Here is a 24,282-nt window from a genome sequence, read left to right as displayed (position 1 = left end):
TGTTTTATAAAAATAATCAACTTTTTCTTAAGGATAGTTGTATTTTTCCTTCTTTGGTCTCACTGTAAACCCATTAGCCTCATGACATTTGACATACATTTGCTTATTTCCCTCACTTAGAAGTTTTCCAGGCTGCATTTCAAAGCTTGTATGTATACAATTTAATCACCCGAATTTTACTAAAGGTGGTGACAACGGATCTTCAGGTGTACGATTTGCTGCAAAGTATGAAAGCATTTGAATGTAATAATAACGGTTATAAGCCTTGGAGTCAGACAACCTGGGTTCACATCTGAACTCTGCCACATGCTAATTATTTCAGAACGCGCTGGCTGCCTTGAAACTTTGTCCCTGATTTTCCTGACAGCTCCTCGTTGTGTTCTTTGGCTTTGCTGGCTCCTTTTCCTCTATTTCATACATGTTTATGATGCCCTTTCTGTTTTTTTTTCTTTTGAGATGGAGTTTTGCTCTTGTCGCCCAGACTGGAGTGCGATGGTGCAGTCTCGGCTCACCGCAACCTCCTTCTCCCAGGTTCAAGCAATTGTTCCTGCCTCAGCCTTCTGAGTAGCTGGGATTACAGGCGTATGCCACCACACCCAGCTAATTTTTGTGTTTTTAGTAGAGACGGGGTTTCACCATGTTGGCCAGGCTGGTCTTGAACTCCTGACCTCAGATGATCGTCTCAGCCTCCCAAAAGTGCTAGGATTACAGGCGTGAGTCACTGCACCCAGCCTATGATGCCCTGCTTTCTATCTGAACATTTCTTCTCACTCTTTACATCCTTAGGGAAGCATTTGTAGAATCAGAATCACCATCATAGTAGCTTTTAACATTGTTCTGAGTGTCAAATAAGATTCAGCACAGAGTACTCCACCAGTGCCTGGCCATATAAGTGCTCAATAAATGTTCCTTCTTATTGTTATTATGATATATTACATTACTAATACCATTACAACAGTGAAATGATGTTAAAATAACATAATGATGAATATATAATCTACATTTTATAAATAAATGATATTAAGGTTGTTTTAAAGTTAGCTTTTGTCACATGCAACACATTTTTTCATACATAGAATATTACAAATACTTAATTGCCAGGAAAGTTTATACATGTTTATGTAACTTTTTAAACAAACTTTAAATTTTAGGCCAGGTATATGGGAGGATTGCTTGAGCCTAGGAGCTCTAGGTTACAGTGAGCCATGATTGCACCACTGCACTCCACCTTAGGCTACAGAGCAAGACCCTGTGTCTAAAAGCAAAACAAAACAAAACAAAAAACTTTAAATTTTAAAATAATTACAGGTTTCACAGGAAATTGTGATGGTTGTAAAGTTGTGTCAATTTCCTTTATTGGTTACTTCTTATATAATTATAGTATAATATTAAAACCAGGAAATTAACATTGATACAATAGGTGTATATAGTTTTATGTAATTTTATCACATGGAAATGTGGCTGTCATTTTTTTTTCACAAGGAAATGTGACTCCCTAAATGGGTAAAGAGAAGGTAAAGTCAAAATAGTAGCAATGTATTGTGGTTTATAGCACATGTGAAAATAAAATGTATGACAATTACAATGTGAGACATGAGGTGGACTAATTGAGAATATATTAAGGTTCTCACACCAGATTTGAAGTGATACAATATTATTTGAAGATAGATTATAATTGGGTATTATAGACTCTAGTGTGACTAAGAATATTTTTAAAAGAGAGGTACAAATTTAAGTCATTAGTGGAGATCAAATGAAATAAAAATAAATTTAGATAAATCAAAAGCAGGCAGAACAAGGGGAAAAGAGAACAACAAACAGACTGACAAAATCAAACCATTAAGTAGTTGTTATAGTTTGGGAACTTAGGTGACATGGACAAATTTCTTGTAAGAAACAAAACATCAAAACTCACCCAACAAGAAATAGACAAATAAGAAATAGTGTTTTATTTATTAATGGAGTTGAATTTGTAAACAAAAGTCTTTCCAGTATAAAACTCTAGGCCCAGATGCTGTCATTGGTGTATTGTAAATTTCAGTATTATGATGTAAAATGTTAAAGGAAGAAATTATAGCAGTTCTACCTAAATACTTTCAAAAAATTAGAGGTGAAGGGAACACTTCCCAATTCATTGCATGGGGCCAGCATAACCCTGATACTCAAACTTCGCAAAGACATTATAAAAAAGGAAAACTATAGACCAGTATTCATCATGAATATACATTTCAAAAAATCCTCAACATAATATTAGCAAACTGAATCAGCAGTATATAAAAAACTTAATTGGATTTATTCTGAGAACATAAGGCTAGTTTAACTTTTTAAAATCAATCAATGCAATTAGCTGTATTAACAGACTAAAGAAAAGCCATATGATTAATATACTGGAGAAAAAAACATTTAACTGGATTCAACATTGATTCCCAATAAAAACTCACAGCAAACTATCCATAGAAAGAACTTCCTCATTCTAATAAAGCGTACTTACAAAAATACCTACTGCGATCATTAGACATAATGGTGATACACTGAATTCTTTCCTCCCTATGACTGTGAACAAGGTAATGAATTCAGTTCCCATCACTCCTATTCAACCTTATACTGAATGCAGGTCCTAGGTGGTGCTGTAAGGCAAGAAAAATGAATTGAAATCATACTGATTGGAGGAGGACATGGTTATTTCCATGAAGTCCCAAAGATTTACAAAAAAAGCTAATAAAACCAATGAATGAGTGTGTCAAGTTTTCAGGGTACAAGGTTAAAAAATTCCATTGTATTTCTGTATGCTAGCAATGAAAAATTTGAAAGTTAATAAAAATGCCTTTCCATTAATGCCAAAATAATGAAATACATAGATATAGCACGAAAACATATATGCAAAATCTGTATACACACTAAAGGGTGAACTTTATGTTATTTACATTGCACTTTGAAAATTAAATATAAAACCCTATATATTTTTAAAGATTTCATTTACATTTGATGTACCATAATTGTACATATGGGGTAAAATGTGATATAAAATGCTAGTAAAGGAAATCAAAGAATAGCTAAATAAGTAGAAATTTACAACTGATTGGAAGACGCATTGTTGGTAAAATATTAGTTCTGCACCAAATTGATCCATAGATTCAATGTAATTCTAATGAACTTTCCAGCAGGATTTACTATAGAAAATGATAATCAGATTCTAAAATTTATGTGGAAAGGGAAAGCCAAAATAATTTGGAAAAGAACAACAAAATTGGATGAATCTCACTGCCTGATTTCAGTGCTAAAATTATCAAGTTAATGTGGTAAAGGGATAGACGTACAGAACAACAGAAAAGAATAGAGATTTTGGAACTAGACATACACACATATGGTCATATAATTTTCAGTAAAAGTTCCAAGGCCGTTAGTTTGTTATTTAAGTGATGTTGGAAAAATTTGGAAAATAAATACATAAAATTGAATCTTGATCCATACTCATTTTATGTACAAAAATGAACTGAAATTGGATCATAAACATCAAACCAGAAACTATAAAACATATAGAAGAAAATCTTTGTGATCATGGGTTTTAGGTCACAAAAACCCTGTGAGATTTCTGAGATAATTAGATCAAAATTTTGACACATTAAAACAGTTGAAAAATTGAGCCTCATAAAAATAATAAACTTCTGCTCTTTGAAAGACACTGTTTGAGTCTACGGCCATACCACCCTGAACACGCCTGATCTCCTCTGAAAGACACTGAGAAGCCACAGACTGGGACAGAATATTTGCACAACACACACTTGATAAGGAACTTGTCTCCAGGATATATAAAGAACTCTTGACACTCAATAAAAAGAGTGTTATAAAAAATTGTGCAAAATTTTATCTTACACTTCACTAGAGGACATAGATAAATAGCACATAAGTACATGACAAAATGCTTAATGTTATTATCTGTTAGATAAAGTAAGTAAAACCACAATGATATGTCACTATGCATCAGTGGAATAGTCAGTGTTAAGATAACTGACAGTGTCAAGTAGTGATGCTGATGTTTAGCAACTGGAATGCTTATAAATTGCTTGTGATAATGCAAAATGTTATAGCCATTTTTGGAAAACAGCCTGGCAGTTTTTTATAAAATTAAACATACAATTTAGCATAACATCCAGCAATCCCACTTCTAGGAATTTACTTAAGAGAAATGAAAATTTGTGTTTACATATATCATAATTACCAAAAAATGGAAACAACTCAGTGTTTTTCAACTGGGGAATGAATTCTCAAAACATGGTACCTTCATACGATGTAATGCTACTCAGCACTAAAAAGGAACAAACTAGAGATTTTATCAACCATGGATGAATCTCAGATTCATTACCCTAAGTGAAAGATGCCTGACTCAAAAGGCTCCGTACTGTTGAATTCTGTTTATATCAAATTCTGTAAAAACAAAACACACAAGGACAGAAAACGGGTTAGTGCTGTGCCTTATACATGGGTGGAGTGGCTGACTACAAAGGGGCACAAAGAATTTTTGTGTTGATGGCACTGTTGTATATCTTGATTGTGGTGGAGGTACACAACTGTATTCTTTTTTGGAAACTTACAGAAGTATATACACTAAAGGGTGAACTTTATGTTGTTTACATTGCACTTTGAAAATTAAATAAAAAACGCTATATATTTTTAAAGATTTCATTTACATTTGATGTACAATAATTGTACATATGGGGTAAAATGTGATGTTTTGATACATGTGCGCATTGTATAATGATCAATGAAACCATATTTTTAATGTTACTAGATTGACTGTGGAAATGACTGATACTAATGGTATATCAGTGACGTAGGGAGAAGGACAAAGTGGTGAAGAAAAGTAGTAGGAGAAGTAGTGAGAGGAAAGAATGTAGATGATTGGAGAAGGGGAAGCGTTTTGGGAGATGAGAGCTACAGTCCATCATGACAGCAACATTCCACCCCATGCTCAGTGTTTACTCTCCTCTGGACTCTGAGGGGCGGAATCTTCTTCTTAGGATGCTTTTGGCATAGATCTGCCTCCATTTAGAATGTTCCGATGTAAGATAGCTATTTCGTAGCTAAAATCCTGTTGTCAGAATCATTAATTAGATATTACGGTTTCTATTGCTTTTTCATTGTGATAATTTTCTCATTACAGATTAAATGAGATATATGTGATGTTAGCACAATGGTTGGCACTGAGTAAGTTTCAATAATTTACTCATGAAGTAATGATGACAACTCTTATTTTATATGTTATATAGATAATAGTTGAAGAGCTGTGTAAATCCTGGACTCCTGACCCAACTCCCATGTTCTCTCCCACTAAGCTATACTCACCTTTGTGGTGGTAGCTTCCTAATATTCTCAGAGGCTGAAAACAAACATGGAGATGCAGAAATTAATTGTTTCTGGTATTTTCCAAGAAAATGATTATCTCAGTTCAGTTTTACTGCCTGTTTTTTGTTTGTTTTACTTTTCATTTCAGAGGACTTTAAATGTGTGCAGTGTGATAAAACTGTATCTGCATTATTTCAGCCCTTGGGAGATATAGGCTGCAGGTGAATGGGAGAAGTATTCTTAAATTAAGTTTGAAAATATCCTCACATGGTGCCATTAGCCTTGCAGGGCCCGTCAAATTGTAGTTCACTCTTGCCTGGTGTCAGATCTGTTGGAAAGCTTTGACAAACAGTTGGTCTGTCAGAGACAGCTAAAAGCCTCAGAGAGGTGCAGAGAGACGCATACATCTATCATCTAATAAACTCCACTTGTGGCAGGTGTCTTGGAACCCTAACTCACAGTGATGTGGGCACATGGGTTTTGTTAACCAGAAACAACATTTTAGCATTGACAGCTTTTAAAAAAGACAGTTCTAGACAGGAATTTGCTATCTAAAGAGCTGCAAACTAATCTTGCCTTCAAATAAAAAGATTGTAGTGCATCTTACTTTATAGAGAAAAAGGATGTCATTATTGAGCTTATTTCCTAACATCTGAATCTTTTAAATGCTGAGCACATATTTTTTTTCTTTCTGAGTTGGAGTTTCACTCTGTCACCCAGGCTGGAGTGCAGTGGCGTGATCTCTGCTCACTGCAGCCTCTGTCTCTTGGGTTCAAACAATTCTCCTGCCTCAGCTTCCCAGGTAGCTGGGATTACAGGCATGTCCCAACTTGCATGGCTAATTTTTTTGTGTATTTTAGTACAGATGAGGTTTCACCATGTTGGCCGGGGTGATCTCGACCTCCTGACCTCAAGTGATCCACCCACCTTGGCCTCCCAAAGTCCTGGGATTATGGGCATGAGCCACAGTGCCGAGCATTGCTGAGCAATTTTTATATAATGTATTCTTTAATCTCAATCAGAATGAAAACTTTTGTTTAGAAAGTCACATATAAATGATGTTTGACCACTTTATTTTTCAGCTTACAAGCAAGTTTTGATCAAATCCACATGACTGTCTTTATATTATAAAGGAATGCATATGTTTTTGTAATTTTCCAGGCATCTTATTAAATTCAGATTTAGCAATTTGCCTATATACTATTGGCAGTTTTAATTACTTGCTAGTAACCCTAAAAGACTAGATCATTGAATTAGTTGTTTTGCTGAGCCTTTTGTGGCTGCTGTATAGGGCGTCACTAAGATAATGAGTGAGCCTAGCTAGCCATCCAGCATGGACATGCTGATACGTTTTTATTTCTGTATATCTGAATGCACATTTTACATGAAAAGGTATGTATTCTGTTTGAATGCATCATGAATTTAGGAATTTACGAAGATCTCAGGATGTCTGACAAGATCTTCTGCAATATGGTGAATGGATAATTTTCATCCATGAGAATGAGAGACCCCTTAGTTTGTATATGAAGAGCAATAAACAGAGTCCCCTCTTTCTTGAGCAAAAGTAGGGATATGAAACTTTCTCCCCAATTGGACCCCAGCAGAAAGCATCCCAGCTGTGATGGTGGGTGTGATATGCAGTCAGCCAGACAATTCTGCTGTCAGGTGTTTTGTCACCATCCCCCAGAACGGATCCCAGAGCATAATACCTCATTATGTGTAGTAAAATGACTGGTAATCCATTCTGTCTATGCCCAGTTAATGGTTTGCTTTTGGTTTTGTGTTTTGAAGTTCAACTGACCTGTTTCATCTTCTATGGTTTGTTTTGTCTCTGCCAAAATTCATGTTGAAATTTGATTCCAATGTGGCAGTGTTGGAGGGTGCGACCTAGTGGAGATGTTTGAGTCTCTGGGGTACCTCCCTCGTGAATGGATGAATGCCCTTCTGTACGGGTTAAGCTCTCACTGAGGGAATAAGTTAGCTCCTGAGAGAGTGTGTTGTAAAAGAGAGTCTGGCTTCCTCGGTTTCTGTCTCGTACCCTCTCACCATGTGAACTCTTTGCACTCCTACCCCACGTCTGCTTTCCACAGTGAGTTGAAGCCACCTGAGGCCCTCACCACGTGCAGATGCCCAATCTTGAACCTTCCAGCCAGCAGAATCTTGAGTCAAATAAACCTCTTTTCTTTATAAACTACCCAGTCTCAGCTATTCTGTTACAACAACACTACTTATCAGGAAGTACAAACTCATGAAGAAAAGAGGGAGACTCCATCTCTTGGGCATACTCTTTAATCATTCTGAGGATTTTTTTTTTTTTTTTTTTTTTTTTTTTTGAGACAGAGTCTCTCCTGTCACCCAGGCTGGAGTGCAATGGTGTGATCCATTCTGAGGATTTTTATTTGGGTGAAAATTTAAATCTTGGGTGTGATAAATTGTTAGTTTATTCTCAAAGTAAGTCAACCCTCCCTTTTCCTCAGTCGTAGAAAAGAACAGTAACAACACAGCTTATGGGATAGAACGAACATTTATGGCATGTGAGCCTTGCACTGAGTGCTATACCTGGTGCCATCATATGTGTTATCCTTGTGCTCCTCCACTCTTCTGTATATATTTGGTATTTCAGTCTCTTTGCCAGGCCCAGTTCTGGCCATCTTACTGTAATAAAATAACAACAAGAACAACAGGAGAAAAAAACCCCCAAAATCTTCTGCTTGTGATACTTTATGCTAAGCATAATTTCAAACCACTTTTACTGGAAACTTAGATGATTTTAAGGAAACATAAATGGTAAACAGTTTATTCAAGGAATACATATGGGAAGTGTCTGAGCTGCGATTAAATTAGTTTGTCTCATGCTAAAGCCGTTGCTATTTTCACTATAATTTATTAAAATCTGGCATATTGGACTTTTAAAATTTGCAGTACATTGTATTTTTCAGGGAAGGCTGGGAATCTAGACACAGCAACAATAACAACAACAACAATAATAACAATGAAGGCTTACTGTGAAAACCTCAGTTTATTAGGAAAGTTACATCTCCTCTACCACTTTTTCAGATGCTGTTTCTCATTCTCGATGGGAGCAACCAGCATCATGTTTAGGATGGGGATACAATAGCCTGAGCTCCTGATTAAGTCAAACCCTGGACTTTCCCTTTTGTACCTGTCATTTTCCTCTGGATCCTCACACCTTTGTGCTTAATTTTTTTAAAATTTCATTTGTTGACTTCCTATGTGGGGTAAAATGCCTTCCTTTGATTAATGTACTCTCTGTATCCTAGAGTTTCCCTTTCCCTTTGTGATTTAGTCCAACATGGCCTACTACAGCCTCAAAATTGTCATTGGACTCAAAAGCTTTCCAGGGTGCATCAGGTTAATGATCTGGATGCATCCTGAGGTTGTCTCCTGTAGCATGGAGGCATTATAATAGGAGTCTCAGAAGTTGCACCATTTTTCTACGGCACATCACAGGCCTAGAGGCTTGAATCTAAGCGAAAACACTCTATATCTCTCAGCCTGAATCCTGCCTTCTTGCTGCACAACAAAGGAACTGAACATATTTTGAGTTTAGGTGAAAACTATCACTCATTCATCAAAATTCTGTCTGGGTGATATATGCTATTGAAAACAGATGTGGACACTGGGCTGACAGATGTTGAGAATGGACCTGTTGCTGAAGCTCATGTTATCACACATACTGTGGGAAGAGAGGTCATTGTCATTCAAGATGCAACACCTACAATATGGTGAATTAGAGGTGCCATTTGCATGGCTCTTGGATGAGTGCTTGTAGTTTGATTTGCATATTTACATTGCTTTGGACATATAGTTGTTGTCATCCTATGCCCCTCCCCTCAACCATGGCTGAAAAAAAGTAAATATGAAATAGAGTAGCTTACTATTTAGCGTTTATCTGTAAGCTATACTAATGTTTTTGTGTTGAGTATTCTTTTTTCATTTTGGCAGCTCTGTACTAGGCCAGACATTGTCTAGTAATCTTCCAACAACTCTTTCATATTGGTATCTTTATTCCCATTTTATATTTTATGAAACTGGGGCTAAGAAGAGTTCAGTAATTTGAGCTCATACAGCCACTAAGTGACCGAACTGCTCAACCATTTTGCTGGCTGTACTGCCTCTGGAATATGGTGAAGTGGGAGGTCTGTGACTCCCAGGAACACCTTTAAGCTGCCTCATCAATCCTGAGTCTCATCATCATTGCCTGGACTTTACAGGGTAAGTCAGCCCATCAAGGCAACACTGCATGCACCACATTTTCAACTTGCAGACCAGTCACTCTACAGGGAGAGATGTCTATCTAATTTCTCTATATTTGTCAAATAGTGACATGTCTGAGCCATGGCAGGAAACACACGGTCACCCTCTTACCTTGAGTTTCTCAGGTGTTTTGCCTCTGGAATCAAAGACCTCCAGGTTCCACATGTGAGGATCTCCAGCACAATGAAAGGAAAGTTGATCAACATGTCTGTTCAATTAATGTTTCCAATATTTCTTTAAAAATCAAGTTTTGATGAGAAAAAAACTAAAGATAAATTATATCCAGAGTGTTCCCATTTATTTATTTATTTTTTAATGTGTTGGGAGAAGACTTGATAAATACGCCATATTGTGGTTGTCTCTGGATGACAGGATATTGGGTGCTTTAAAAAAAAATATTTATACATGCTGTGGTGCAATTTGCATCTTTTCTGTAGGAACTTTTTTATAGCTTGTAAAATCAATGGGGAAAAAGTAAAATATTAAATCAGATAAAATGTTATTTAAACACCTTAGTTTTTTATATCACTTTGCCTAGTGACTGCAGTAGGAAGGACATGGGCACAGCTTTTAGCAGATAAATTGTTCCTAGGTTTCCTTTTTTTTTTTTTTTTTTTTGTCTTCAACACAGAGCTTCTGGGTTTTCTTTTCTTTTTCTTTCTTTAAAATGCTGTATACATTTTTCTTATTAATGTTCATAATTCCATATTCATGTTCTCCTTAATGGTTCTCTTCAACATGGAAGGTTCTCTTCTGATATCTTTAGTATTAATTTTCAGAGAATTCTTGTTTTACTTGCTAGCCAAGCCCAAGGTCTGTATTTTATATGTTTTCCATTATTGTCTTGCATTTTAAAGATCCATAGTTTAATTAACTTCAGTATAAATTACCTTCATCCTTTTCTAGAGGTCCCATATCCAAAACAATAACTTAAATACAAATATGCTGAAATTCCTATATTAGCAATGTTCTTTTTTTTTTTTTTTTTTTTGAGACGGAGTCCCGCTGTGTCGCCCAGGCTGGAGTGCAGTGGCGCGATCTCGGCTCACTGCAAGCTCCGCCTCCCGGGTTCACGCCATTCTCCTGCCACAGCCTCCGAGTAGCTGGGACTACAGGCGCCCGCCACCTCGCCCGGCTAGTTTTTTGTATTTTTAGTAGAGACGGGGTTTCACCATGTTAGCCAGGATGGTCTCGATCTCCTGACCTCGTGATCCACCCGCCTCGGCCTCCCAAAGTGCTGGGATTACAGGCTTGAGCCACCGCGCCCGGCCGCAATGTTCTTGATATCCTGAAATCAATCTATACTTATCTGTTGGATGTAATTTACATGTACTCTGGAGGTGTCCAGGAGCAACCTCATGATTGGATGATTGACCGGGAGAATTCACAGGATATAGCATGTAGGTGTACTCACAGCTAAGATTTATTGCAGTGAAAGGATACAAAGCAAAATTTGCTCATACATCAGTGCCCAGGTTTTTTGCAAGGGCTGATCACATAGGCACCCTCTGCCTAGCATGTACCAAAATTTCAGACTCCCAAAAGAAAAGCAGTTTACAGATTCAGCATAAACCATATTGTTGGTACATTTTTGCTACAATGAGCTGTTCTTATCAATGAATGGTGGGAAGCTTCCTGAAATTCAAGTTCCTGTATGTCTGCCCAGGGCCAACCTTGGAACCAGTACTTTCAAGGGATAATGGTTTCAGGCCTGCTGTATTAATTCTTCTATTCAACATGTAATAAAAAGCCAGAAATATTCTTTAGTGCCAAAGGCCACAATGAGTTTGTCGAAGTGAAGAATAGCCCCATTATATACATTCATCTCTACAAGAGTGACTTTGTTTTTTGTTTGTTTGTTTGTTTTGAGATGGAATGTCACTGTGTCACCCAGGCTGGAATGTAGTGGCACAATCTTGGCTCACTATAACCTCCACCTTCCAGTTCAAGCAAGTCTTCTGCCTCAACCTCCCAAGTAGCTAGTACTACAGTTGCACACCACCACTCCCAGCTAATATTTTATTTTTAGTGGAGACAGGATTTCGCCATGTTGGCCAGGCTGATCTTGAACTCCTGGTTTCAAGTGATCTGCCTACCTTAGCCTCCCAAAGTGCTGGAATTAGAGGCGTGAGCCACTGCACCTAGCCTAAGAGTGACTTTGAACAAACTACCCTTTACCTCACTTTTCACCTCTGTAAATGGCACTTAGACTCTGTATAATCGAATTCTGTGATTCTATGTGTTTTGTAATACTTCATATAACAGAGATTCGTAAACTGGGATCCATGTATTCCAGGGTTAAATGAAGACTTTCCTAGAATTACAATGCACTGATATCTCTAACAGAATCAATTTTCAGGCCCTCAACTTTTAACATGTACTCTTTCCCAAGCTTCATCTGCATGAGAGTGAACCTTGGAAGGGGCTGCTGGTTCTCCTTTTCCACAACTTCTTTTGCTTTACAGAATAAATGCATCACTCCCAGGTAAATACATAAAGGTACAGGCTTTGAGGGCAAGTCTCAAAAGAGCAAAGTAGAGATAGATTTGGTAATAAATACTGGAAAAAAAAATAGCACTTCATATAGGCCATGCATTTATTGGAGAATTTATGTACCTTATCCACTAGGTGTTCCCTCAAACCTATGGTGTCTTCTTGATCCACAAATAGTCCACATTGCCCAGCCTCCCTTACTGGTAGGAGCACAGCCATAGGTATTAGAGCAGAAGTGAAATATATTACTCTCAGGTTTGGCTCCTAAATAACCCCCATGTGTTCTCCTCCTCACTGTTTTCTGGAGTGGAGTTGACCTTCAAAGAGACCCTCGAGCCCAAATGTTGAGATCACAATACTTTGTCAACCTAGGCCCCTAAATGGCCATGGAGGAGAGCTACCCCACCCACTGAACTATTTGCCAGCCCAGTAGTGTTATTTGAGCAAGAAATGAGGTTCTGTTGTGTTTAAGCAATTGTATAGTTGGGACTATCTTTTATTCACTGTTGATTGTTTCTTTTAGAATTCAGAAGTGAAATGCTTGATATGGGAATGTGTATTAATACATTTATTTGAATTGAAAAATGAATTCAGACTTTTTCTGATAAAAAACAAGTCTGTTTTGGCAGATTGCTTTGATAATGAGGACTGCCTTTGTCTACTGGGTTTTATATGTGGGGCAGACTTTTTACATAAATTGGGCTGAATCTGCTGTGTCAAAGTTTGACAAAAAATATAATTTAGGTGCACATATAATTATATCCTGGAATTCTATGCTGGGAAATAATATCCTTTTGCATCTATTTCACCTTAAAGTTAAAAACAGTACAACCCCATAAATCTCAACTTTAACATTCAAGGAGCGGTATAGTCTTCCAAAATTCTTCTAGGGAATTGTAAGCAAAAACATTCACCGACCACTAGTATATAAGAGAGGGCTGTTAGCAAGTAGTTTAAATGAGTCTTCGTTGACCTGATTAATAAACAGGCCCTTAGTGATTCATTTGTGTAAATGAGCTAAATGTGTGGGCAAACCTAAGGCACATGACAGAGACTAATGCTACAGCTTGAACAACTTCTGCTATTGTAAGTCTTCCAAATTACCCTCTTAAAATATTTGTAGATTCACATCAGGCAGGTGAATGGAAAGGCTGAGTAACTGATCTTCCTGTAAGAAAAGTATGTGGAGGGGGATTACTTCACTTAATGTTGCCAGTAAACCTGAAGTTTTATTGTTCCATCTTCTTCCCTGAATCTCTTTTATGTGCCACGGAGACACGTAGATATGGGATGGACTTCGGGACCTGGGCCAAGTGTTTGTGGGAAAGAAATTGAAGAATAACTAGGTGCCTGAAGTGCTAAGGGAATTGCATTCTGACTGAATGCAATTTCCTAATTTTATGATTTGGCAAGGCTGGCGTGCACAGAGCTTTAAATAACTTTAGGGAAGTATTCCTACTGGTGCCCCATCCAGCATACCAAACTCACTGCAAGTGAGGAACAGCAGAGGGAAGCCTGTGCTGTTGTCCTGCAGGTGAATGAGTGAAAATCATCCGATCTCACAGGTAGTGCTGCCCCATTGACTGAAAGTGTCTCCAGTAGTGTGTTCCTGGCATTCCACTTTGAAGATGTTGGCAATTGTAAATGCCAGAATCACACCTGGCGTTTCTGTGGAAAAACATTGAACACCTCATGAGCCCAGAGCCTACAGGGATAATGGGGAAATCTGGAAGTACAATAATTACGCTGTGTGAGGAAATGTTCATGTTGATGGAAGGAATCCTTGGGATTTCCACTATTTACTAAGCATGTTTCTGAAGCCTTGGAGATGAGTTCAGAGGGGCATAGTAGAAGGTAGACCAGGTGCTGGTATGGAAAGGCATGTATTACCTCTGAAATTCAAGGGACAGGATGAACATTATACATCTCTTGTGCTAGCTCCTTTAGAAATTGAATCAGAGCAGGAACCTAGAGAGCTAGTTGCTGGCTAATGGACTTTTTAGAAAGGTGTTTTGGTGGTCGATATCTAAATATCAGATGTCTTCCACTTAGCCTGGGCTTTGCCCCTGTGAAAGCATCATAGTGGCTCTGAGAACAAAGTCATCAAATAAATGCTTCTGAAACCACCTTTTCTAGAGATTCTGCCATGCCTTCAGGGCAAGGACTCTGACTTGTTTGTGTCACTACAGCCTCACATGGGGCCTGAGTTCATACTCAGGAAAGGCTTAAATTATGAATGAATCCTCCTGGAATGGGCATTAGAAGGTTTCTTTCCACCTTAGCCCACCAGAATGGTACAGAGAGACTCAGACCAAAAGGCCCATTAGGAATAATGTGTGTTCCACCTGAGTTTCATTTCAGAATCTTTAGCAAGTGGGATTCAGTGGGAGTTACACAGAGAGCCCAAGCAGGCATTGTTACTAATACTATGACCAAAATAAGACACTAGGGGCAAAGGCACCCTGTTAAGAATGATACCACAAACCATCACTGGGTCTTCCAGAGCCTTTCGGTTTGGGTCCTCACCATGGCTGATGGTGGAAGGGATATGGCTTTTTCAGTGGCCATATGCAGATACAGAGCTCTGATTGCTTCCTGTCCGTGAGTCCCAGGGTGCCTTCGTGGGGCTGCGGGCAGTTCTTTTCCTGTGAGAGTCTTGCTTTTCTTCCTCGGCTGGCATTTGTCTGCTGACTTGACACTTCATCTCAAGCCTACTGCGTTGTCACGCTTGGCTCCAAATCCCACACTGCTTTAGAGCTGCTTCCTTGAGGGCAGGAAGATCTACAGGGAATAAACAATGAAGCAGGCAATTTTGTCAAGCATTTGCAGTAGCAAAACACAGAGCTGACAAAAGGGACTTATGCCTTTTGTTCAGTAGAATTAATGATCAAGTTGTATGCAAAAAAAAAAATTGTCAGATTTAGGAGAAATTATAAAATATAGTACCAAACATTAAGAACTTTTTCTTTGTTTACTATTGATATTAATAGCCATTGTTTATGGTTCAGTCTCCAGCAAGGATGGACCTGCAGTTTCTCTATTATCTATTTTTATGAAGTGCTTGCATTTTTAAAATTATTTATCAAATAAGTAAGAGTTCTCTGTGTTCGTAAGCCTGGATATACTCAACAGTTCAGGAACATTTTCCTCCCCATCCTGAGTCAGTATTTCAAGTCACACACATATACCCATCTACACATTGAGGTTGAGTATCCCTCATCCAAAATTCTTGGTACCAGAAGTGTTTCAGATTTTGGATTTTGTAATACTTATGTTATATACTTAATGGTTGATTGTTCCTAATCTGTAAATCCAAGATCTGAAATACTCCAATGGGCATTTCTTTTGTGTGTTTTGTTGGCATTCAGAAAGTTTCAAACTTTGGAACATTTTGAACTTTGGACTTTTGGATTCGATATATTCAGTGTGCATTGCTTAACAATGGGGATGCATTCTGAGAAGTGCATCATTAGGCAGTTTAGTCTGTGTGCAAACATAGAGTGTGCCTATGCAAACCTTGGTAGTATAGAGTACTACACACCAAGGCTATATGGTGTAGCCTATTGCTCCTAGGCTACAAACCTGTACAGCATGCTATTGTATTGAGTGTGGCAGGCAGTTATAACACAATGCTAAGTGCTTGTATATCTAAACATAGAAAACATACAGTCAAAATTAGGTATTATAATCTTATGGGACCACCATGGGATGTGCCATTTGTCATTGACTGAAACGTTGTATGTAGCACATGACTGGTGTGTGTGTGTATGAGACAAGGCGATTGCATCGTGTAAACATTAAAATTGTTGGATACATTATGTTCCTTCTCTATCATCACTTTCTTGGAAGGTAAGATAGAAGAGGTTCAGTCCTCTGTAACTCTATGAGAATTTGGTTTGAATTCAATAGGGATTTTTCATTTGGGCGAAGATTGTGTGAGTAAAAACATTATGTAGAGAAAGGACAAAAAAAGCTATGGAGAATTGTAGTGTGCAGTGGCAGAGTTACTCAAATTATCATCTTTGAATCCTTGTAATCAAATGCTGAGGGAAGTCAAGGCTCTGGGTAACCTAGTGTTTGCTGTCTTAGAACATTTTAGTGAAAATAAGGAATTTAATGGTGTTAGTTTCTTGCTTCCAGCTGTGCTGGGGAGCTTAGGAAGAAAAGATCATGAGTCCTGGGCTTCTAACTTAACAGAGATATTGATGACCTGTGCCACTACTCAGCTGAAGCTTTAGGAGCCACTACATGGTGCCACCATCTCTCGTTGTTTTCCCATTTGTGAGAATGGCATAGTTCATATAGGGGCTGCTCTCTCAGCCTGAGTCCTAGCTTAAACAAGACTTGGAGCAGAGCCACAACCAACATTCAACATGAACCACTGTGGTGTTAGAGGTGATTTTTACTGGAGCACGAATGATAGTGTGTTATGAAGTGTTTTTAGAAAATACCCACATAGTGCCCTAGAATAGGGTCCATTATGTTAATAGGCCTTCTCCTTAATAACTTTCAAAGCACTGATTATGGCCTTGTGTGGGTCTGCATGACTATTCATAAAGCTCCTATCATAAATGATTCCCAGTGCTACATTGTATATATTTTAAACAATCCGTCCATTTAGGAGCTGCATGATCTTAGTGTAGTTTTTGAACTGCTCTGTGGCTCAGTTTCTTCATCTGTAACACAGTAATAATACTATTGCCTACCTCAATGAATGGAATATATAATACCTTCAAAGCAATATCTGACATGTAGTTTATTATCTTCATTAAGTTTATCTACATATATTGAATGGGCACTCTCCATATTCCAGTTCCTGAGCAGTTCCTTATAAAGATGAAGAAGAACATACGGGTTCAAGTGTTCTTGGACCTCATAGATCTATGAAGAGAGATACGTTAAACAAATGATTAGTTATGAAGAGGTGTTGTGCCATGAGAGTGCCCATCAGGGGGCCTGACCTAATTTGGAGGATCAAGAATGGATGGCTCTGAAGGAATGACATTTAAGGACTAAAAGATCAGTAGGTGTGGCCAAGATGAAGGTAAGGTTGGGAGAACAGTTACCCGGGTAAAGGAAGGGTGTATTCAAGGACCCTGAGGTGGAAAGGTGCTTAGCACAGCAGAGTACTGAGAGAAGGCCAGAGGGGCAAGGCAGAGTGAAACCAGGAAGGGGCCTTGGAACCCTGTGGCAGAGGAGGAGCACACTGGCCTTTGAAGGGGCATATTTGGCTCAGGGCCATTGTTGTGTGGCAGTGAGCAAACACTTACCTTCTTCAGACCTCAGTTTCTTCATCTCTAAAATGATTTTTTTCAGTTGCAAAATTCCCATTCTAAGATTTTTCTTGCTTTCTCTTTTTCCTTGTTTCAAAGAGCCAGTGTGCTGTGCCAAAAGTTGTTTCTAATGAAATCTAATTGTTTAGAGAGAACTAAGAGGAACAACAAAGAGGAGGAAAAACAGGCTTTTTTCAGGTCTGTTGGTTAACCTGACTTTTACACTGTAAAATACGGGGTCATGATGGCTGACCCTGGGACAGCTGCAGTCTAGGATGACATTTAATTTTGCTTGAGGATGGCATCATGTTGAAACCTGTGAGAGGAAGGCTGGTGTTTCGGTTTATTTCCACTCTTTCCCTGCTCATAGGAGCAGGAGGGTTTTTTATATTTTCATTTTTTTTCTGTTGTTGTGTTTATCTTCTCCGACTGCATGGTGGGATAATCTGAGCATTTATAGAAAACGGAGCTCCCCACTGGGCCTATGCGTTAACCCCTCCTGAAGTGAATGGAGCAGGCAGTCTCAGAGGAACTTAGATATTCTTTCCCTTTTTCTTTCTTTTTTATTTTTCATTAAAAAAAAAAATTATTGGGGCAGGTGCAGTGGCTCATGCCTATAATCCCAGCACTTTGGGAGGCTGAGGCAGGTGGATCACCTGAAATCAGAAGTTTGAGACCAGCCTGGCTAACATGGCAAAATCCCGCCTCTACTAAAAATGCAAAAAATCAGCTGGGCATGGTGGCAGGTACCTGTAGCCCTAGCTACTCGGGAGGCTGAGGCAGGAGAATCGCTTGAACCCGGGAGGCGGAGGTTGCAGTGAGCTGAGATCACGCCATTGCATACTAGTCTGGGTGACAGAGTCAGACCCTGACTCAAAAAAAAACAAAAACAATTATTTTTTTCCAGCATATTTGAATCCTAGAGCAAACAGGAATTTTTAAAAATATTATCTAGGCCGGGCGCGGTGGCTCAAGCCTGTAATCCCAGCACTTTGGGAGGCCGAGACGGGCGGATCACGAGGTCAGGAGATCGAGACCATCCTGGCGAACACGGTGAAACCCCGTCTCTACTAAAAAATACAAAAAACTAGCCGGGCAAGGCGGCGGGCGCCTGTAGTCCCAGCTACTCGGGAGGCTGAGGCAGGAGAATGGCGTAAACCCGGGGGGCGGAGCTTGCAGTGAGCTGAGATCCGGCCACTGCACTCCAGCCCGGGCGACAGAGCCAGACTACGTCTCAAAAAAAAAAAAAAAAAAATTATCTAAAATTGGTAGATATTTCTGTATTTTATAACTCCACTGACCCTAATCATGAATTTCTGAGTTAGGCCAAACAGCATTTTTATTGTGTGTCCCCTTATATACAGTGATTGCTGCAACACCAGCATCGGAATAGTTATTACCCTGTTGAGTAAATATGCCATCGGTCACAGACGCAAATAATCATCCACACTTTGTGCTGTGTTTCTCATTGGGATCTTTTTTAGAAAGGTGAGGCTTGTGAGAAATGGGTGAGTCCACACTGGAATAGGCTTGCTCTAAGAGAGATGCCCACCCTCATTCTCAGTTCCAGTCTATCCGCTCCCCCTACCACACTGCCCTCAGGTAAGTGCTGTGCTGGGTACCACCCTGTTCAGCCTTTGATCCTGTCTGGATTGCCTTGAGTGTGTTCTCTGGCCTTTGATTTTCTCCTCAGATAATTGCTACGGAGTTACCAGCAGATGCCTGAGATCATGGACTATGCGTGCAGGATCATCTGGCCAGGGTCTTCCAGCTGATACACACACACACCCATGTACCCTTTATAAAGACAGTTACAAGGACAGTTCTTTTCTATATCCTAACTCCCAAACATACTTTTTCCTAAAGTTGATCTGCCTGAGAGCCGGCCTGCAGTCTGCAGGGTCTCCTGTCTCCTCTCCTTCACAGAGAGGGGCAGACAGTTGGTCTTTCCGCCATCTATCTTTGATCGCGCATGCGTCTCTGAGCTCACTGTTGTACTCTGCCCTGAGGTAGAAGACCTCTGGCATGCCAAATGGGGAATTGATGCAAAATACTGGCTCTCGTAAAGCTGGAAAAGGGAATGAATGGAGTAGCTGGATAACAAGACTTTTTATTGCAACTTAGGTGGCTCCTTTTTTTTTTTTTTCACTTTTGACAAAATTAAAGGAGTACCCAAGTGATGTCAGCTGATACACAGTGATTACACAGTGATGGTTTCTGACCAGTGTGCATGTAGGCATATAACTCAGAAAGAGTTCACAAGAATTAAGAGACATTACTGCAACAAAACCCCTCAAATCCCATTTAATTTTTAATGTGAAGGCTCTTTTTTTTTTTTTGGAAAAAGAAAAATATAATTAAAATGACACAGAAACATGCCTTACTTCAGCAGTGTGTAACATACATTCATAAAATAATTTTTAAAAGCTTCACCCATCTGATTAAGAGATACATTTCCAAAAAAATTACTTTTTTCTTTAATAATTACCAGTATTATAGTACATGTGTAGCTTTGATCAGTTATAAACTGAAAATAAGTATAATAGCCAAACTAGAGGTTTTTTAAACTTAGAGTCTTGTCATAGGAAGTGTTTTTTAAAAATTAAACTTCAATTAATATGCATATTTTTGTTAAAGGGGATTATGGTACAGTGATAACTAAAAGAGTTTCAGGCATAAAATTATCTTACATTCAGATAAAATTCTGTAGGGAGTGGAATCGAAATAATATAAATTTAAAGGGAATAAGGAATGCTACAAAATGTTAAAGGAGAGCCTGTTCTTTTATTTGTTAAGTGGATGATGGAGTTATCAAATGACCATGGTATTTAGAGATATGTGTTTTATTTCTAAATGTCAATATTTAATCCACAAAATGTATAGCTTCTACAATTATTTAAACTTATGATGAGAAATTTTGTGTCCACTTAAAATTGTGTGAGAGGGCACATAGTTTTTCAAAATTCTATCTACTGCTAGTTTATGAAGAATGCTGATTTGTAATCCTACAGTGATTTCTAAATGTGGCTTTGCGCTAGAATTGCTTTGAGGTACTTATCAAAAATACAGATTTCTGGGCTCCCATTTAGATTTATGAATCAGAATTTCTGGTGACAGGGTAGAGATGGACAGTATCTTTAGCAGGTTTCTCTGATTCCTAGTGATTTTGGTGCAACCAATCCTGAGACTAGTGTTTGGCTCCCCTGTATCCACTTGCTTCTTGCTCCAGGCCTGAAGCCCCTGCTTTGTCCGCCTGGGAAGGACTCTTGAAGTGGACAGGAGCCATGGGGCCAAAAGTACTTGTTGATGTGAACCCTAGAATGGGACCTAGAAGAAATGCTGTTTTGTTCATTCACATTTAAGGGAGCATCACATTCTCTCTTTAATCCAGCTCTTGTTGTCTTATCCTAAAATGTGGCATTTTTAAACTCTCGTTTAAGAACTTGCAGTTCTTTGTTACATTTTTCTTCACTGGTATTAGTATTGGCCCACGATCTGCTTAAGATTACTCAAAAACATTGATTTCAAAACTATTTGACTGCTAAAATTTGAGTCTGTTAAAATTCAGAAGCAGTCCATGATTTCTAGCCAGCTTTCTGGATCTTTTAATGATAAAATACTCCTTCAACATATGAGGTGTGGCTCTTATTAGATAATACACAATCGTCTGAAAGGTTTGTCTTAATGGACTAAATTTGCTACACATTACAGGAGGTGCATTGTCTTTCTGTATTCCTTCTTTATGTGAGAGATTTGTTGCCGTTTCCTGTGTCTCAACAAGATAAATGAACTAATTTAAAATATTTTCCATGCCTCATCTGTCCACTCCACAAGCTGTCAATGGGCTTGGATTGGAAGCTTGCATGCCAGCAGTCCTGAGCCAGGAGTACTGTTATTTTGGAAAAAAAGAAAAAGGAAAAAAAAAAAAAAAAGCCGTTTCCATAGCAGCTTGGAACTCCTTTGCAAGTGTGCTTTCACATTTTTGTAGAATCTGGTAAGAAAGCCGGTATTTTGTCCAGCTTTCTTAAAGCACATTTGCCTGACTTAAATGAAATCATTACTTTTTAAAAATTGAAGTGGTGGGGGAAAATTTTCAAGAATTGAGAAAAAAATCGAGATGAGTTAAAAACCAAAACAGGAAGGAAAAGGAAAAATATTGGAGCTGCTAAAATTTGGAATTATAAAAACCAAAATTGGAAAGTGTCATGTTTCCTAGGTAAATGTTTCTAATTTACCATATTTTATTTTGTGGGTTGAATAGTGTAAAAAAAAGCAAATTGTAGAATCTTCACAGGTTTATTAGTATTATTATTTTTTGCAGTCACTTGAAGTCATCATATGTTCCTCCATAGCACATTTAAGGGAAAAATAATATACAGAGCGTCATAGTGGCACACAACTTTGAGGCATTTTCATCTTCTTTTGCAGCAGGATCAGGTTCTTCACAGTATTGACTTAGTGGTGTTTGTAGGGAGGCAGAGCAAAGGAAATAATAAGTTGGAAAGCATTTTTACTGTGTCTGAGATAGTATAGACGGGTTCCTTTTGGATTTTCTGAATTTTTCTGCTTAATAATACATTTTAATGAGTCTTTGGGGGAAGTCATAACTTCACTTCACTGCTTACCGCTGCAGCCTGCTCACATGACACAATACTCTTGTGAGGTATAATATGAAAATCATCTCTGGTTAAAAGTGGATTTTGGCTTTTAGCCTAACACCGAGCAAATAACCTTTCCAGTCCAAGTTAAATGTTCCCATAAGCTCCTTAAAACCAAATTTTCCTTGTTAAAAAAAAGTCACTGCATATAATTCCCAAAGGGTGGGGTTATGGAAGCACTTTAAATTAGACTTAAAGAACAACAACAAAAAAGCAAAAAAAACAAAAAACAAAACCTTGCCGTATTTTGCTGGCTGGGTCTTTCTTTTGCTTAGATTTGGTGGATGCTACTTTGCTAGATTTGGCATGAGAGGTCAGAGTTCTCATGAGGGATTTTGAATGGCCATCAGCTGGGTTCCATTCCTAAGCTTGAACTGTGGCTTAAAGCAGAATGCAGCTGCCTGCCTACCCATGCCAGTGCATCTTCCCTGGGGAACCACTGCAGAATCCCCCAAGCCTTATCTTTGTGCTTGATTGTGACCTTGTTGCTGTCCAATGCTTGAAACCCCCAGCCCTTCCAGCTCCCTCATTACACAGGACCAGGCTTTCTGTGGTTTCCTCAGTAGGTCAGCCTAAAGGTAGATGAAAATTTGATAGATGCACTTATAACCTCTTCAGAGCTTCCTGTTGGAACTTGACAAGCAGATTCTTTCTCCTAAATATTTTAACACGCAGCCTTTAAAATGACATTTACCTCTTCTAGGACCATTTTTGACAGTAGCTTGTAGAAGATTTATTTTTATTTTATTTGAAAACATCATTTGGGGTTTTGTAGAAAAAAATAAAATATTTATCTCCACAGCTTGTTATCAGCAGGGAAGATAGGCATTCTTGGAGGGATGGGAGATTTATTGGTAGAAAGATTCAAGAAGCTATTTTGTGATAAAGGATTTCTTTGCACTTTTTCCTCTAGTCAAGTAAATTGCTTGTGGGTTCTTCTAAAAAAAAAAATAATAATAATCCCTCTGGTGCTACTTTTAATTTGGTCAGGTTTAAAATGTTTTCAGAAGGGTTAAGCTTCCTTTGCATTAGTGCCTGGTGTGGTCAAATGAAGGAATGACTTTGGAATGGACTGCTTGTGTTTATAATTGACCTCCCCATAGAAGGTTCAGAATTGCAGAATAGTCAAAACCATAATACTATTTCTACATGTCTATTAGATATGTGGTGTCTCCTCCTTCCCTCAACAGGTATAGTTTTCTAGGCATGTTTATCTTTGACTCACATTGTAAGAATATATGTTGCCTGTGATTTGTCCAGTGTGTCCAGCCGTCACTTTCAAAAATACGTACACACCAGAATATCAATCCATTGTTACAATTCTCGTATGTGACTACTGAGAACTGTACTTTTCTTGCAAGGGGAAGAATGAATTGAACATCCTATTCATGTCCATTATGTAAGTTTGCAAGTGAAACTATTAATACTGGTGGAGCATGGAAGCATTTTATGGGCAGGTGGGCCATGTTGTGAAAACACCATTATAAAGCCTAAAATTTGAGGAAAAACCCCCAAAACCTCCATTGCTTGGGGGCTCTATTTTTAATCTGATCTTCTGTTGAGTTCATGAATATTTCAAATGAACCTGACCAGGTGACTCTTTCTTTCGAGGCTCTCGAATGGTTTTCAGTGGAAACTTTCTTTTGTCACTGTCATATGAATGGCTTTAACCCAGTACAAGTCCAGAGTGGAGGTCTGAATTCACTTGGGAGAGAGGTGAAAACTATGTGGAAGATTTTGGCCAACTGGATAAACATAGGCAATAAAAGAAAAAAAAGAGATTTCGGCAAACTTTACACAAGTCTGGTAATAGAATACAATAATTTTTCCACTCTGTTACTATAGAATTTTTTTTCACTAAAAGACTTTATACTTAAAATCATTTAAACAAAGAGTTTTTTCCTCTAGGAAATGGCAGAAATACACATTCCCTATACTTTAAGAAATATATTTGGGCACAGATGTCTAGTTTCTTTTTTTTTTTTTTTTGAGACTGAGTCTGGCTCTGTCGCCCAGGCTGGAGTGCGGTGGCCGGATCTCAGCTCACTGCAAGCTCCGCCTCCCGGGTTCACGCCATTCTCCTGCCTCAGCCTCCCGAGTAGCTGGGACCACAGGCGCCCGCCACTTCGCCCGGCTAGTTTTTTGTATTTTTTAGTAGAGACGGGGTTTCACCGTGTTAGCCAGGATGGTCTCGATCTCCTGACCTCGTGATCCGCCCGTCTCGGCCTCCCAAAGCG

General features: G+C 38.6%; 1 protein-coding gene across 7 annotated transcripts in view; it reads left to right on the top strand.

Moving 5' to 3' along the window:
- Nucleotides 1–24,282, top strand: part of KDM4C (lysine demethylase 4C) — a 463,944-nt gene that overhangs the window by 355,487 nt on the left and 84,175 nt on the right. For 3 of the 7 annotated variants that reach the window (XM_025358676.1, XM_025358678.1, XM_025358677.1), the window contains one exon: nucleotides 8,283–9,115. The exons of the other annotated variants lie outside the window; for them this stretch is intronic. In XM_025358676.1, coding sequence (XP_025214461.1) covers nucleotides 8,283–8,300 — 18 coding nt within the window. In that variant the 3' untranslated portion in view covers nucleotides 8,301–9,115. Of the gene's footprint in view, nucleotides 1–8,282; nucleotides 9,116–24,282 lie in introns of those variants that run through there. 7 annotated transcript variants of the gene reach the window in all.

The sequence above is a fragment of the Theropithecus gelada genome, chromosome 15 (genome assembly GCF_003255815.1).
Source record: "Theropithecus gelada isolate Dixy chromosome 15, Tgel_1.0, whole genome shotgun sequence".
In the NCBI taxonomy this organism is placed as follows: domain Eukaryota; kingdom Metazoa; phylum Chordata; class Mammalia; order Primates; family Cercopithecidae; genus Theropithecus; species Theropithecus gelada.
Note: the sequence above shows the minus strand (reverse complement) of the source record. Positions and strands in the feature narration are given on the sequence as shown.